Source organism: Microtus pennsylvanicus, chromosome 19 (assembly GCF_037038515.1).
Source record: "Microtus pennsylvanicus isolate mMicPen1 chromosome 19, mMicPen1.hap1, whole genome shotgun sequence".
Lineage (NCBI taxonomy): Eukaryota > Metazoa > Chordata > Mammalia > Rodentia > Cricetidae > Microtus > Microtus pennsylvanicus.
Window position 1 is genome coordinate 38,870,948 of NC_134597.1, and position 16,635 is coordinate 38,887,582.

Below are 16,635 nucleotides of genomic sequence, written 5' to 3' on the forward strand. Positions count from 1 at the left end.
CACGGGAAATTTTCCAAAGCCAAGCAGAATAAAATAGATGTGAATAAAGTCATTTTGTTTTTATAGCCATTCAATAGCTATTAAAACTTGGTTGTTTTCATTGTCAGTTATTCAAAAAGTCTCATTCCAAACAACTCTCTGATTTTTTTTCCTTACAGAATATTTCTATGTGCTTGACTAACAAAATCCATTCCTTGTTAGCTTTATCTCAGTACTAAGCACCAATGGTGCATCGCCTATTCCGTCTGCTTGTTCCTGAAACTTTATATACAAAAGTAACACAGGATAATGGTGAAGAGCGTTTTGGCCCATCTCTAAATCAGAGGACTGACATGCCTACAATTTGCATTACTTTTTCATCTTTCCACTTTCCTGCTTAGATGAGCAAATTGTGCTCCAAAGTTAAAGTAATGGTCATCTAGTTGTAGTTTTAAATTTTCACTTCAGAAAGAAAATAAAAATTTCATATGCATAGGAGAGCATGGGGATAGCTGTACAAATATCAAACACATTGCCAAAGAGATGCTTAATTTCTCTTATTCAATAAAGAAAGTATTAAAGGTGTTAATAAAATATAAAAATTTTGTCAATTAGGAGCTGCAATTCTCTACTTATTTCAGGTCTAACTCAAGCTAACATGGGTTTCTCTGTAGGACACCAATAAAACAAATATATTTGTTCAGCTAAGTCAATTTTGTTAATTTGTTAAGAAGAATTTGTTAAGTGAATCATTTAGCATCCTATAAACAAAACAAAGGGTGATAATTGTGCAAATTATTCTTTCCAACTTATTGAGTTGGCAACATGTAAACAAAGGGAAATATCTATACTTTGGGTGAAGTAATTAAGTTCATGCATATTGAGATTTTAATTTAGAAGGATTTCTCTTGGAGTATGCACACTGGCTGGAGGAAGAAAGAGCTATATAGAGAGAGGATCAGAGAGCTCTAAGAAAAAGCTGTAAGAGAAAGTGGATTTGACCAAATGCAGTGGCCTCTGAAATATTATTGTTATTGGAGAGGAAGTGACTGAGACAGAAGAGAGCCCTGAAGGAGCAGAAGACCCCTATGTAGAATGCTAGGAAGATGGGAATGTTAAGAGACATGGAAGCATATAGGAAGAGGGACAAGCTTTGGAGATCTACAGACAGTTCTTTTTGCATATGCTTTTTGTCTATCAGTTGGGAATGCCTCCTGCCTCTTCAAATAAAGATATCTGCTAGAAAGCTGAATATTCTGCCTCACTTTGCAAACATCAACTTAGGGCTAAGGGAATTGATCCCCAATATTTGCCTTATAGTGATGAATTCTTGACAGAGGTTGAGATCATCAAGAAAACCAGAGAGCATGGACCATGCTATCCTTGTCCTAGAATCTAAATGAGGTCACAAACCTAAGGATGAAGAATATCAAGTTTTCCAGAGTCACATGGCCTTGGAATTTACAAAGGGGATTTGAATTTTAAATAATTAGTACTGCCAATTAACGACAGGAGAAAAATTTGATGGCTGGTGTGACCTATGATCTTAGGGATCTGTATATGAAGTTGTTTGGAAGTTTAAAATAAACTATGTATTGTAATTTCATGCATTGAAAAGAGTTAAAGAAATTTAGTGGGGTTCTCTAAATTTACTTTTAAATGAACAATAGTTTATTTTTCTTCCACTAAAACTTTTGAGGCAAAGGGAATTTTTTAAGGGAAGAAAATGCATGAGAATGGGGACAATGAGAAGCAAGGGCGAGGGTGTGGGAAGGTGGAAGACGTGTGGAGGGAGCGCTGCTTAAGGTGATGAGGGTGTGGGAGGTGGAAGACGTGTGGAGGGAGCACCGCTTAAGGCGAGAGTGTGGGAGGTGGAAGACGTGTGGAGGGAGTGCTGCTTACAGGGATGTGGGTGTGGGAGGTGGAAGACCTGTCGAGGGAGTGCTGCTTACAGGGATGTGGGTGTGGGAGGTGGAAGAGGTGTGGAGGGAGCGCTGCTTAAGGCGAGCGTGTGGGAAGGTGGAGGACGTGTGGAGGGAGCACCGCTTAAGGGGATGTGGGTGTGGGAGGTGGAGGACGTGTGGAGGGAGCACTGATTAAGGGGATGTGGGTGTGGGACAGTGGAAGACGTGTGGAGGGAGCGCTGCTTATGGGGATGTGGGTGTGGGAGGTGGAAGAGGTGTGGAGGGAGCACTGCTTAAGGCGAGGGTGTGGGAAGGTGGAAGACGTGTGGAGGGAGCACCGCTTAAGGGGATGTGGGTGTGGGAGGTGGAAGAGGTGTGGAGGGAGCACCACTTAAGGGGATGTTGAAGAGAGCAGGAAGGAGCGAGTTGTAAACGGCTCACTTTACTTATCAGTTGACACACATGTGGTATGCTTCTGGAGTGGTCAGCATTGAAGACCATAGATAAGGCTGTAAGCACCCTCTTATGTACATGAGATTCTAATATTTACAGGACGAGTGGGATTGCTTGCTGATTTTGTTTATGGCGTTTCCAAACTGTTTGCCATGTTGACTACAGATTTTTACATTTTAAACACCAATGCACAAGGAATCAACTGAAAATTGTTTTCATAGTCCTTGGATTTTGTATTTTCAGTTGTTGAACTTTGGAAACCTTAATTCCAGAGCTATTGTTATTTTAATTTGAATTTACCTTATGACCAATGATGCTTAAAATACTAGCTAGATTTGCTGTAATTAAACTCAGAAAAGTAAACAGAAATGGAAACTTTAGGAAACCTGAGCCACAAGAAAATTAAGAGAATTCTAGATTGATAAATTTCTAACTGAGTATATTCTGAGAACTTCAGGGAAAGAAATCAAAAGGGGATAATTAAAATGATTTCATTTTTCAAAGAGGACAAAAAATAATGTGAGCAGTGCTAACCCATGAGCACATTTCAGCTATTGAATAGTGATAATAGTGATGTGATCAGAGGTCAAATGGGAAGGTCAAGAAGGTGATTAAATAGGGAATAGTTATGCCTAAGAAAACTCAGAGAAACTGTGACTGTATTCTCTCCACTAATTTGTTTTCTCTTTCAAAAGCAAAGTAAGAAGCAGAAGATGGGGCTCAGCAGTTAAGATCACTGACTGCTTTTGTAGAGGCCCCAGGTTCAGTTTCCAGCACTTATATGGTGACTAACAATGTTTATAGGTAGAGTCCTAAGGTATCCTACATGAGCATGGCACAGAAGTGGTGCACAGATACATACATGCAGGCCAAACCCTCGTGCATGCAAAAGCATATTTTTAAATGAAAATGTAAGCCATTAAGCTTATGCTGAAAGAAAATTAATATTAGCCTAAGCCATTTTTCCAAAAATATTTTCAGCCAAAGTAGTAGAGAACTAACACTAATAAAAATGGAAGAAGATAACTTATAAGTCACATTGGAGAATTTCCTTTCATACCCCCATAAAATGATATTCAAATATATGATGAAGAATTAGATTCTGAAGACCCAGGAAATATTGTTTTTGCTTTACTAGGTATCTTTAAAACCATTACTGGTATTACTCTGTCTCAAAAAAATAAATAAAAACCATTGTTGAATATTAATCATGTAATTCAAAGTAAAAATAATGAATGATATGTTCATAACAAATGAAATATATATTAATTTAAGAAAGAATAAAGCCATTATAATTATTCAAGTTAGTCAATACATTTTGCATTAGAAATACCTATATTTCATACCATAAAGGTATTTCATAGCATAAAGGTGTTTTGAGAATAAAAAATTAAAAATAGCAATTTACTTAGTTATTATGAATTCTACGCTAAACATTTGACCCCTTACCAGCCTGCATGCTCCTGAGAATGGTCAGTTACCCAAAAAGAAAATGATTTATTACAGAGACAAGTATGTTCTCATGTTCCTGGCATTACCACTTATCACAAACTCAAGAAAAGCTACCTTTACAAAGTGTACTCTAAAGACACGATCCATCCATTCCATGATATGATTAAGACCAGTTTCAGTTGAAAAGTGAACCAACTGCCAGGTCAGTACATCCACAAGACAGTCAGATGGGAGCTGAAGTTCTGCATTGACAATTTTAGTTAAAAGGTAAAACTGTTGTTACTGAATTAAGTTTTGGCCTATTCCATTGGGGCTTCATTGAGGGAAACTCAGAGAAACTCCCTGTGCAATTGTCTGCTATCTTTTTTTACCAGTGTTATTGAACACTCTGTTCCCAGTGAAGAGTCATTTCTTTTGCATGAGACTTTGAGAAATTTCGCCTTGGGCTTAGTACCAGAGGGTTAGCCTTTAAGAAACTGGTTGGATTTTATGTTAAAAGATAAGCTGAATCCTCCAACTGACTTTATGAATTTACTATAGAAGGAATGACAATTTTATACCAGAGAAAAGAGAATGGATGTTAAAGCTACACACACACACACACACACACACACACACACACATACACACACACACACAAGCTTGCAAGCTCATATACACCTTTAGTTGCTTGTGTTAATATATTTATGCTTGAATTAGCATATAGATAACTGCTTTAACTAAGTATTATATAAATAATTTCATTCAAAACTCTGAAGTTCTCTTTCTAATATCGTCCTTGATCAGGTCCCACTTTTCCTGTATATTGAGGTGGTATTTTTGTCACTTTTCAACTCAGATATAACTTAATGACTTCTGACTTCACCGCAGATCAACTAGCAGTTTTTAAACTCACTTTCTTCATGCTTGACACAGCTTTATGTACTACGTAAAATATCCAAATTTTCTTTCAGATGTACAATAAGATATTTTTCAGCAAAACAACTAAAGTATCAATATACAAACTACACAGAGAAATATTACAGATACCACTCTGGATGTAAGAAACCAGGGCTAAGCCTTAGGTTCAAGGAAAGGCAAAGTTAATCATTTAGTAAAATAATTTTAAAGTGATTGCATAATGCTGAGAGAATTAAAAGGAAGAGGTGTATTCAACCAAGACAAGACTCGTAGTTAAAAGTGCTGCCTCTCAGAGACTGGTAGAACTTTGGGACTTCCGTCTCTGAGTTGCATTGGTTCACGAACCAAATGTGTGTTTTCAGCAAACCTCAAGTGAATGTCCAAAATGAACTTGCTGGATTTGATGGATGAGAGAGTTAACTTTTGTTTTACTGCTAGTGTGTCTCCTTTGAATTCTGCATGATCATTTCCGTTTCTCCCACAGTCCTGTGATTTCTAGCTATTTTGCATAATTATAATGACAACCTCATAACTCTGGGAAATTTTTATTCATTACCCCAGTGTCTTCTTGAATCAGACTAGCATGATCTATTTTTTTCTTGTAGGATATTATCAAGCATCTAGCTTATTAATTATTGCTAGAGAATTGAAATAACAAAAATGTATAAGTAAATGGCTAGAATTTGAGATAGGCAATTAATTGTTTGTTCACTATATGAAAAAGTAACTAGGTAGCTGTTGACCACAGACCCCTGTACTTGAGGGATCCAATGCAGAGGATCTGAAAAGGAATACTCTAGAATAATTTTTTGAGATGGAAAAAGGATGGATATGGGAGCAAGGAAGGAGATATCTTAATTGAGGGAGTCATTTTGGGGTTGGCAAGAGGCTTGGCTCTGGAGGGGATCCCAGACGTTCACGGGGATGACCCCAGCTAGGACTTTGGGCAGTGGAGGAGAGGGTGCCTGAACTGGGTTTGTCTCATAGTCAGACTGATAACTATCTTGAATATCACCATAGAACCTTCGCCTAGCGACGAATGGACATAGAGACAGATCGTCTAGCGACGAATGGAGATAGAGACAGAGACCCACATTGGAGCACTAGATTGAGCTCTCAATGTCCAGTTGAAGAAAGGAATGAGGGAGAATATGAGCAAAGAAGTCTAGATCACAAGGAGTTGGTCCATCCACTAAGACAGTGTGCCTGAGCTAATGGTAGCTCACCAAATCCAATTGGACTAGGACTGAACGAGCATAGGATCAAACTGGACAATCTGTATGTGGCTGACAATTGGGGCAGACTGAGAAGCCAATGATAATGGCATTGGGATTTGTGTCTACTACATGTACTAGCTTTTTGGGATTCTATTCTATTTGGATGCATACCTACCTAAACCTAGATGGAGGGGGGAGGGCCTTGGACTTTGCACAGGTGAGGGTACCTTGCCCTCTCTTAGGACTGGAAGGGGGAGGGGAGGGTGAGGGAGGGAGCAGGAGGAAAGTGGGAGGAGGGGAGAAAGTGAAATTTTTGATTGATATTATTTATAAAGTAAGAAAAATATTTTTAAAAAGAATTCCATGAGGTGCACCTAGTATAGCTGGCATTTGAGAAGTGTGGTCATGGAATATACCTAGAGTCAGATGGTACTGTAAGGATGTGTGTGACCTGCTTGATAAAAACAATAAAGAGAGAGAGATTCCATGGTAAAATGTCAGAAAGAGCAGATAAGAGGATACAACACACAAGGAATGTCATACTATATGGCTGCCTCAGCAAGAAATAACCTGGGAATTCATAGTGGTGCTGCAAAATCGAAAATCCATTCTTAGATTCTGCAGTAAGTTGATAGAATGGGGAAAATAAAACCACAGATAAATAAAATTACAGGCAAAATGATCATAGTGGTCATGATTTACAGTATCACCATAAAGAACGACACTGTCTCTACTGAAATAGAATTGTTTCTGTCTGGAACTCAATCACTCATGTTAGGAGGCACATGAGTTTGATCTTATTGCTTCTCCTCCTCTAATCTGCTAAGTTAACTACTCTCAGTAACACTAAGTGGTCTATCCATGTCAATTTACACAAAGACATGGGTTTTAGGCTCAATTTTAATTAAGAAAAATATTTAAGATACAATGTCTCATTAGTTTGCATGGTGTTCTCTGTAAGGTCCTGAAAATAATATTTTTATGGAAGTTTTAACAAGAACTAAATATACTTATTCTATTCATACAATATGTTATGAGTCATACCTTGACCCCATGGCAGTGCATTTGAGGGAAACATTAGTTCACACCCCCCGCACAGAGCCGAGTTCTAAATTTGCAGTCTGATGAATTACATGCTTCAACAGTTTGAAACTCCTTCACTAAAGTTTACTGACTTTTAAATGCCAAGTGGTGACAAGGTCTTCTGTTGAGGGCTGGTGTTTGGATCCTGTCTGGACCCAGCACAGGCTTTACTGAGTTTACAGTCTCTTAGAAGGCTGAAGGCATAACTCATTGCCATAGCACTTGGAAAGCACACACCCAGCCCCAGCTTGTTTTTAACACCACCCCAAAAAGGGAAAAATGAAGTCATCTAGAGAGAGAAGCTGCTAAAATATAGCCACCACATCAGCTAACAGTTGTCTGCTCCTAATTTGTGCTGTTTGCAAGACAAGAACAGGAATTGCGTTCCATTTGTGCTGCTAAAGCACAGAGAACGTGCTACAGAGAAGTGCGTGGAAAGCTGAACCTAGAACACATATTAAGTAGTACTGCTTGTTTCCCATCCGGATCATCTGAATTACTGTGTAAGCCATAGAAATAATTCGTGTAATGGGATTTTAAAAATTTTATAACACCTCAAATCTATTGTTTATTTTAATGTTGATCTTGTAAGAGACTCATAGTGCATCTGAAAAATTATCTCTTCTCCGTGTTTACAGTTTACAGGGTTTTCAGTCGAAAAGTAACAGCAAAATTATGTACTTATTATATTTATAGTTATAGAATACAAAGTACTGTGAGTTACATTACTGCTGTGTTAACCAAAGTAATGATAGTGAAAAGATCCTACAATGAGAAAAGATAAAAATCACAGTTGACAGAAGAAAAACAAAAGCAGCAACGAAAGCCAACAGGTTGCTGTAAATTGATTTTGATATTTCAGTATTTAGTGATAAATTTGGCTGGTGTTTTTAAGCCTCTTAAAAGCTCTTATTATTATATAGTATCTATTCAAATGAAGGTTCAGTTTTGAGAGGAGTAATTTTACAGGTTAAAGCTTCAAGTATCATTTCAATATTGAATTTTTGAAGCAGACTTCCAAATCTTAATGTTTTTTGTAAAAATCAGTCTTTGTCTTATTTCTTCCTTCTTCTCTGTTATATGAAAAATTGCAACTAGAGAAATAATGAAATTGTGAGACAGAGACACTCTTGAAGCCAATGGCACTTCATCACGAAGTGGTACGAGCTTTGCTGGGCAGTCCATATTTTAGTCACTTCATCACGAAGTGGTACGAGCTTTGCTGGGCAGTCCATATTTTAGTCACTTTCATCACGAAGTAGTATGAGCTTTGATGGGCAGTCCATATTTTAGTCAGTAGTGCCACAGTCTTAAATCGCTTATATCAAAACCATGGAGGTGATATTGCTGCTAATGGTTACAGTAGAATCATGTTTGCTAAATTATAAGTCAATAATGAGAATATTAATCATATCTAAAGTTTGTGGAAACGAGAATGAAAAATGAAATGCACCAATTGTGTAATGGCAGTGTTGGTGACACATTCAGTTTTGTATTAAGTATTTAATAACAAAATGAGATACATTGTGCTGAAGTGGAAATGCGTTTATTTCTATATGAAAATGTAATTTACAAGTAAAGTACATAAACAAAAGAGCTTGTGGCTTAGCCCTCGTTTCCCTTGTCTAGGCATCAAACATTCAGTCATCGCACTTCACTTCTGCAAGTCCAAATGTTGACTGGAGAAAATAGAATGCTTAGAAAAATTAGTTTTCTGTAGGGGACAAGCATTGTGGGATGTATAAAATCTTTAAATAATAACATTATATAAATACTGGGTTATTTTGTCAAATTCTTGGCTGTACTTCTCTCTGCTTCCTATATTTTTAAAATACTACCATATTGAGACATATTTACCACTTTGGATAAATAATAATATGAATGGAAATGTCTGCCTACTCCTCTCTGTGATATTTTAAGTTTCAGATTTCTGTTTCTGCAAATGTGTGTGTCTTCGTGCTTTTTCTTTAGCTTCTTTGTTTCTCTTAGTCTGTATTGTTCTGCTCTGATTTGTTTTTATTTTATTTTATTATTTGGTTAGATACCTGTTTGTTGTTTTTAAAGGGAGAAAGGAAGAGAGGGTGTGGATTGTGTTGTGTAAGGAGCTGAGGAAATGAAAGAAATTGTGGGAAGAGTAATCATAATGTGTTGTATGAAAAAAACAATCTCTTTTCAATAAGTAGAAGAAAGAAAGATCAAAGCCAATTATGATAATGTCTTAAATCTCAAAGCATGCTTGGATTTGAAAAGAAATGCTGAGTGTTATACTCTAGTGAATCCTGGAGAAAACATATTGATTAACATTTCTTCATAATTAACGAATGCACCTTTAGGAAATGCTACACAACCATTTGTTGAGCTAGATACTCTATACTTCTCAAACTTTGCAGTAGCTTTTGCTTGATGGTTAACTTTCAAATGCAGTATCTGTAGACCTTCGTTCTTCATAGTTTCAGATGCCTTTGTGTTGGTCAATATCCTTCCAACTGTTTGACAAAGAAACTGAGGTTAGATGAATAACCAAACCACCTTGGTTGCCTTCAAAAGGTTCTGGGTTTCCCAAATGTAGGCTGTCACTACAGATGCACCTGCTTCACCTGTTCCTGACAGCTGTCATGTGAAAAGAAAATAGAGCCTATGGTAGTTCTTTGGGAAGAGATTTGTGTGTGTGTGTGTGTGTGTGTGTGTATGAAAGAGATGTGGCAGTGTCTTCTATCTATCTGTTGCTTTCATTGGTTAATTAATAAAGAAAACTGCTTGGCCTGATAGGGCAGAATTTAGATAGGCAGAGTAGACAGAACAGAATGCTGGGAAGAAGGGAAGTGAGGCAATCGCCATGCCTCTCCTCTCTGGGCAGATGCCTTGGAGCCAGCCACCAGGTCAGACATGCTGAATCTTTCCCGGTAAGCCACCACCTCATGGTACTACACAGATTATTAGAAATGGGTTAGTCAAGATGTGAGAGTAAGCCAAGAAGAAGCTAGATATAATGGGTCAGGCAGTATTTAAAAGAATACAGTTTCTGTGCTATTATTTCGGGGCATAAGCTAGCCAGGTGGCCGGGAGCTGGGCGGTGGGAAGTGGCCCATTGCTCCGTGTGTGTGTGTGTGTGTGTGTGTGTGTGTGTGTGTGTGTGTGAATAAAAGGATATCTGGATACTTTAGCCCATTTCTCACTTAAAATAACATTTTTTCATTTCTTTCCCCTACAAATGTAAAAGGAGGTGTTGTGTGTATATGTCTGTATATGTGAGGTTACCTGTTATACATGTGTGTTGAAGCTCAAAGTAGATTCTTGGTTTCTTTGTCCATCACTTTCCACTTTATTTCCTGTGGCAGGTTCTCACCTGACCAGAAGCCTTTTTCTTGTACAAGTCTAACTAACTAGCTTGCTCTAGGGATCCCATATTTCTGGAGTCCTGTGATTCCAGGAGGCTCCCCACATCTGCTACCTTTTCTATGTTTTCTAGGATGCATTCTTTAATTCTTATCTTTCATGGCAAGTGTTTTACCTACTTAGTTATCTCCTCAAAGAACCATAACAGTGAATTTTTAAATAAAAGAAATGAAAAGCATTATTTTCATGTTTCTGATATGAGAAGATTGAAACTTCATCACTGGAGAAGAAAGTATACCTTTGTCTCTGTGGTGTTCTTCACAGGTTTCTAAATGTTTTTTTATTTACAGGCTTTTCCTGGAAATGTCAATTCTGACAGCGTGGTCCGACATGACCTGCAGCACGCCATTGTTGCCCGCTATGTCCGCATCGTGCCCCTGGACTGGAACGAAGAAGGCCACATAGGGCTGCGTGCAGAAGTCTATGGCTGCTCTTACTGTGAGTGCCAAATGCCAGTTACATTGGTATCATGGGTCAACATCGTGGAAATTGCAAACTTTATTTTAAAGTGGCTTACACTTTTTAAAAATGAACTGCCACACACTACGTATGTACATAGCACTGGGTTGTTTTTCATATTTTAGGATATAAATATATAACACATATATGCATCTAAGGATATATTAACTGAGTGCTGAGGAGGTGAAATGACTGCCTCGACTGTGTTAAATCCCGAGGTCTGTTCTCAGGACCTCATAGCTAAATGTGGTGTTTGATGCCTGCAATCAGAGCAAAAAGCGTGAAGAGACAAAAAAATCAGAAATTCAAAACCATCCCCAGTTACATATTTAGCTTGTGACAATCATGAGCTGAGATGAATGATATCTTGTGTCAAAAAACATTATTTTAAATAGAGTGCATTAAGAGAGGGAGATAGAAGTGATTTTGCTTACTGCACTGAAGTATTGGTTAAAATGAATTAATTCTTATGAATTATTTAAAAGCAGGTGATCTACCCAAGATCCACCCCTCTGGCATTTGGTAAAGAGTTAAAATTCATTTTTGAAGGCTTCCTTTGACTCACCATGCCCCTTGTCTTGACTTGTCATTCTTCTTTAGATGTCAAAAACTGGAAATTTTAAGGCTTTTCAAAGTTTTATTTGTGTGTGTGTGTGTGTGTGTGTGTGTGTGTGTGTGTGTGTGTGTGTTTGTAAGAAGGTGTGTGTCCCATGTGTGTGTGTGTGTAGTAAAGGACAACTATTTGGAGTTGTTTTTTTTTCTTCCATCATTTGGTAATGAAGATCTTAGGCTGTCAGGCTTGGTGGCAAGTGACTTTAGCTGCTGAGAGAGTCTGTCAGCCTCCACCACTGGGTTATGTTTTTCACCTTTTAAGTTCAATTTTACATAAAATGTTTCTTTTTATTTAATTGTGCTTTAATCTCCATCTTTAAAAAGTTCTTAACTATATCACTCCTAAATCTAATGGATGCAATATGTGGATTTCGGGGATTGGAAGGCTGCTATCTGTTTTCTCTGCTTGCGGTAAAGTGGGCCACCCATTGTCCAAGATTTTCCACAGGAGTGTCAGTAGGTATCTAAAAGTGTAGCGGTGTTGAATCCTATATACACAGCTGTTCATTATGCACACACATCTATGATAAAGTTTGATTTATAAATTAGACATGGTAAGGTATTAAGAGATTTGCAATACTAATGAAATAGCACAATTAAACAATTTGCTGTAACTAAAGATGCTTAAACCTCAGAAGTCCTTTTTTATTTCTGTAATTTTATATTGAATACTTTAGGATATAGTTGAATGTGGGGCACTGAAACCTTAGAAATCAAAACATCAGATAAAAGAGAGGAAACTAATGTATTTCTCTTTCTCTTCTGCCCTCTTCCTTTCCTTTCTTCCTACCTTGGCTGCTCTTTAGCTTTCTTCTGGGCCTCCTTATCTCCCTGTCTTTGTATTTACATCTTCTGCCTCCACAGGATCCAAGTCACATCAAAACTCTATCTGCAGAAGTTCCTTTAGGTCAAATCTGAGGATGGATTCTTTTAAAGAAGATATGTCTTCACTTATTTTCTTTGTGAATTCTTGCTAACACAAAGCCACTTTAAAGATTGCTGAATTTTGAAACTACTGGACAATAAAAATTTTATCTGCAAACACTGGCTTCATAACATTAAATTTACAGTATTGTATTTTCCTGTCCACCCAGGACATGTTTTTCTTATTCTACCAATTGCACAAAGGAGAGAAAATGTTGGGAACAGACAGGAAGGGGAATTGGTTTATCAGCTTCTGCAAGAAATATACAGTTATACTTTTACCTATCATTTCTTACAGACACAAACAAACATAAATCGTCACTATAACCATGAAGTGCAAAACTCCTTCTTTAAGAAGATTTTAAAATTAATGGAATACTTAATATTTCATAATAAAGAATATGTAAAGTTTTCATGTCTATCAGAATTTAGTTGCAAAGACTCTTTCAAGCAGTAGTTACAGATAAAATGAAACAGTATCTTCTGAGTTCAGAGACAAATGCTTAAGAATGCAATAAAGTGGCCAGGAAAATTATTTAAATATTCATCCATTAACATTATTTGCTCATTGCATTATAAACACATATATCTATATATTCCATATATAATGAAAATTGGGATAGATTTAACTTATTGGGAAAATGTAACATTTTAAGGAAATGAGTTAGATCTTTGGGAGAAGCCAACACAGAACCCCAACATAAATTAAGGTCCTTTCTACTGTGTTTTATGGTATTCAGGGACACAGAAGACAGAGCATCATCCAACTGGTTTATTTTATTAAAATCTTTGTTAGAAATAGCCATATTTTGAGATATTAATTATTCACTCTTATTCTACATAAAAACTAATATTCAAATTGATAAGCATTGAGTTGTCTTTAGCTTTTGTTTGCTTGTTTTAAGAGTTGCTGTTAGTTTTTCTGATGGTATAGATATAGAATTTGTGAAACCCAGTGTGACATAGGTCTTCCTATCTTGACATCAGAACAGATATGATTATCTGTATGAGACTCTCACAAGATTTGCTCCACTTGTTCTGTTGGTGCTGAGGGATGAAATAGGCAGTGCATATGTTCAATGGGTTCAATGTATATGTAAGCTATTAGCATGGGCTGTTGGAGAGAGACACTTCTTCCTTGTTGTTTCTACCTATAAGTTGATCATATCATTAAATTCATGAGTTCCTCAAGGTTAGCCTTGGGTAGAGTTATCATTTTAGTATGTCCTCATTTTATTATGTACAGTGAAATGATGCTTATTTTTGCCTCCTTAATAACAAAAATACAAATAGAGGGTATGGTATCATATTAATGTGTGGTGTGCATGCATGCTTGAGAGAGAGAGAGAGAGTGTGTGTGTGTGTGTGCGCGCGCGCGCACGCGCTCAACTTTGGTCAAATGGACTAAAGATTTTATAAACTGGATGTATCTATTTACATCCAGATGTAAATCCAGATGTTCGTCCAGATGTTTGTCCAGATGTTTTAAAATTAATTTTGAGGTTTTAGTACATGTTCATTACATATCATTTAGCTTTAGTGATGAGTGTCCTGACATTTTAGAGAGGTTAGAATTGTGGATCACTACTGTTCTCTTTTTTTGAAGTATTTATTAAAAATATTTGCTCATATTTCTGGGTGCAGTCCTTATTAATTAATTAATTAGTCAGTTTTAAATGATCAAAGCTTTTTCTCTCTCATTCTCTCTCTCTCTCTCTGTCTCCCACAGAGCCCTTATTATGAACTCTAGATATCTCATGTTTAATGTTTTTCTTTAGAAGTAATCATTTTAAAATATGTAGTAGGCTGGGCGGTGGTGGCACATGCCTTTAATCCCCAGCACTCAGGAGGCAGAGGCAGGCAGATCTCTGTGAGTTCGAGGCCAGCCTGGTCTACAAGAGCTAGTGCCAGAACAGGCTCCAAAGCTACAGAGAAACCCTGTCTCGAAAAACTAAAAAAAAAAAAAAATATGTAGTATAACTGAGGTCATTTAACATTCACAGTAAAAGAGAGTCTTCTCAGTTGTAGTTTAAATATGACAACACGCTCTATAGTCATGGAAGTCCAAATTCAAGATGTAGAGTCTGTTCCCTCAGGGGAATTTTCATCACACCTGAGCTCTGACAATCGCAAGACAGGAAGAAGAAATAGCTGAAACAAAACAGAAGGCCAAACATTCCTAGGAGAAGCCTTCCATGGAGCAAACATTATATATGTTAACATTTATGTCAATAAATATCAGTGCAGTATATGATAAGTGAAAACATAACATTAAATAAATATAAGATCGAAATTGAAAAATAGCATTATAATTATTTAGGTAGTAGTCCCCAAACACATTAGAGCCTGATTCTTAGAACCTAATTCCTTGCTAAAACTAAGTTTGAAGATGTGATCGGCAGTCCTGGCACAAGGAATGCAGCATGTATTACCTGGGTGAGAACTACCTTCCCTTAGGGCACTCAGCCGAGGGAGATTGCACAGGTAGAGGAAGAGGAGGCACTGTGGACCCCGACACCAGAATGGCAGTAAAGTAATTGCCTATCAAAAACGCTGCAGTGACCAAATGCTGTAGGAAAAAAAGGAGTCAGCTCAACCCTTTCATAGAGTGTGGCCTTGCCCACACCTTGATTTCATCCCTAGGAGACTAGTCGCTGAATCCTGTCTCAGGATAATAAAAACAAAACAAACAAAACCAAAATCAACCTTCTAGATATGAACCGAAGTTTGTGATTGTTCTTCATAGCTCAAACAATAAAGCCATGCTAGCGACAACATGATGTTAGCAAATCAATCTTTACAAGAAGAAGCTCTCTAGCAGTGCCCTCCAGCATCCTACAAATGTTCCCTGCCTGCTCCAGGGACTGGCCGCAACTACTTATCAAAGGACTCAACATCCAAATATGACAACCAAAAGAGTTAACTTTGTAGTTGTTTAAAAACTTCGTGGATATGAATTTTAATAATGTGACTTCTGGCTTCATGTTAGAGTGAGGAGTTGGAAAAACAAAGCCCTCTTTGCTTTTCCTTTTATGTTGGTGTGATCCAAACAACCCATAACTGTTGTTCTATTTTATTTTTAAATAATACCCTCTCAGCTTTTTTTTTCCTTAATAGTCTGAGGAACTCATTGCTGTCTAATTGGTGATGACTACCCACTCCTCTGAACACTCCAAAGATACAGAGCACATTCTTCGTAGTCTGTTTTTGAAAAATGTGAAGTACATTCATTTCACATTTTAAAAAGGCAAACTGTATTCATCGTAGGAAATCAATGTGGGACACATGTATGATTAACTTTCCAGGAGATACACTGTTTAAATGTTACTGAAATATGAAGTAGAATGGACACTTAGATGACTTTGCTTTGCCTGAATCTTCTACACTCTTCAAGCGGGAAAGGCAGTCTGGGAAATGTAGATCAGACTCGCCCTCCCACTTGTCTCTATTAGTAGGTAGAAATGCAGTGTGTTCCTCGGTCTCAGCAAGGATGACTGTAGCCTAGAGTACTCCTGTGGAAGAGAGAAATGCGTTCTTTCATCCTTCTACAAATGCCTTGAAGGCTTGTCAGGGGTCTTTCTTAATGGGCAGCCAAGGGGGGAGAGGAGAATGGGAACACTCTGCTGAGTGAGCACGTTTGTACTCCATGCTCCCCTCTTACTTCCTGCAGTTCTTCCATGATCATTTTGGCATTTGAGAAATTCGTCTCCTTCCAGGCTGAAAACAAAAACTGCCTCTCATTACCTCATATGGAGAAGTTTAGTTCCATGCCATTGCTCTGCAGCCTTCATATCCTCTCCTGCCCTAGGTCCCTGACTTTTTAAACTCACTTGCTCAGTCCCCTCTGCATTTAGTTTCCTTCAAGTTAAGTGAATCTAATCCATGCTGTGGTCTTAAAATCTCATAGATGTAGACCACATATATCAGCTCACTTGCCCTTAATCCTGCACTGACCCTAACCATTTTACTCCACATTGAAAGTATGGCAGGAAGTACAAAAGAGAAGCCTCTGTTTAATAACCGTAATATATGGCTGCTTTATATAAGCATTCCACTTACAGAGGACAAATGTGCAGCGTAGTGATAATTTCCTATAGCAAATTCTAAATTAGTTTTTAACCAGAGCCTTCACAGCTGTTAGATTAGCTGTTAGGTTGAGAATTGAGAGTACAAACTATTGTACTATGATAACATATATATGTATCCCAATATGGATGATCAACTACAAAATTCTAGATGATTTAACCTGAGAAAAC

At 37.5% G+C, this 16,635-nt stretch overlaps 1 protein-coding gene across 3 annotated transcripts in view; it reads left to right on the top strand.

Annotated features, from left to right (window-relative positions):
• The window catches only part of Cntnap2 (contactin associated protein 2), a 2,084,252-nt gene that overhangs the window by 789,907 nt on the left and 1,277,710 nt on the right, over positions 1 to 16,635 (top strand). For all 3 annotated transcript variants that reach the window (XR_012908553.1, XR_012908554.1, XM_075953824.1), the window contains exon 4: positions 10,675 to 10,822. Coding sequence is in view for 1 of the 3 variants with exons in the window: in XM_075953824.1 (XP_075809939.1) it covers positions 10,675 to 10,822 (148 nt within the window). In the remaining 2 variants the exon portion in view is untranslated. The remainder of the gene's footprint in view (positions 1 to 10,674; positions 10,823 to 16,635) is intronic.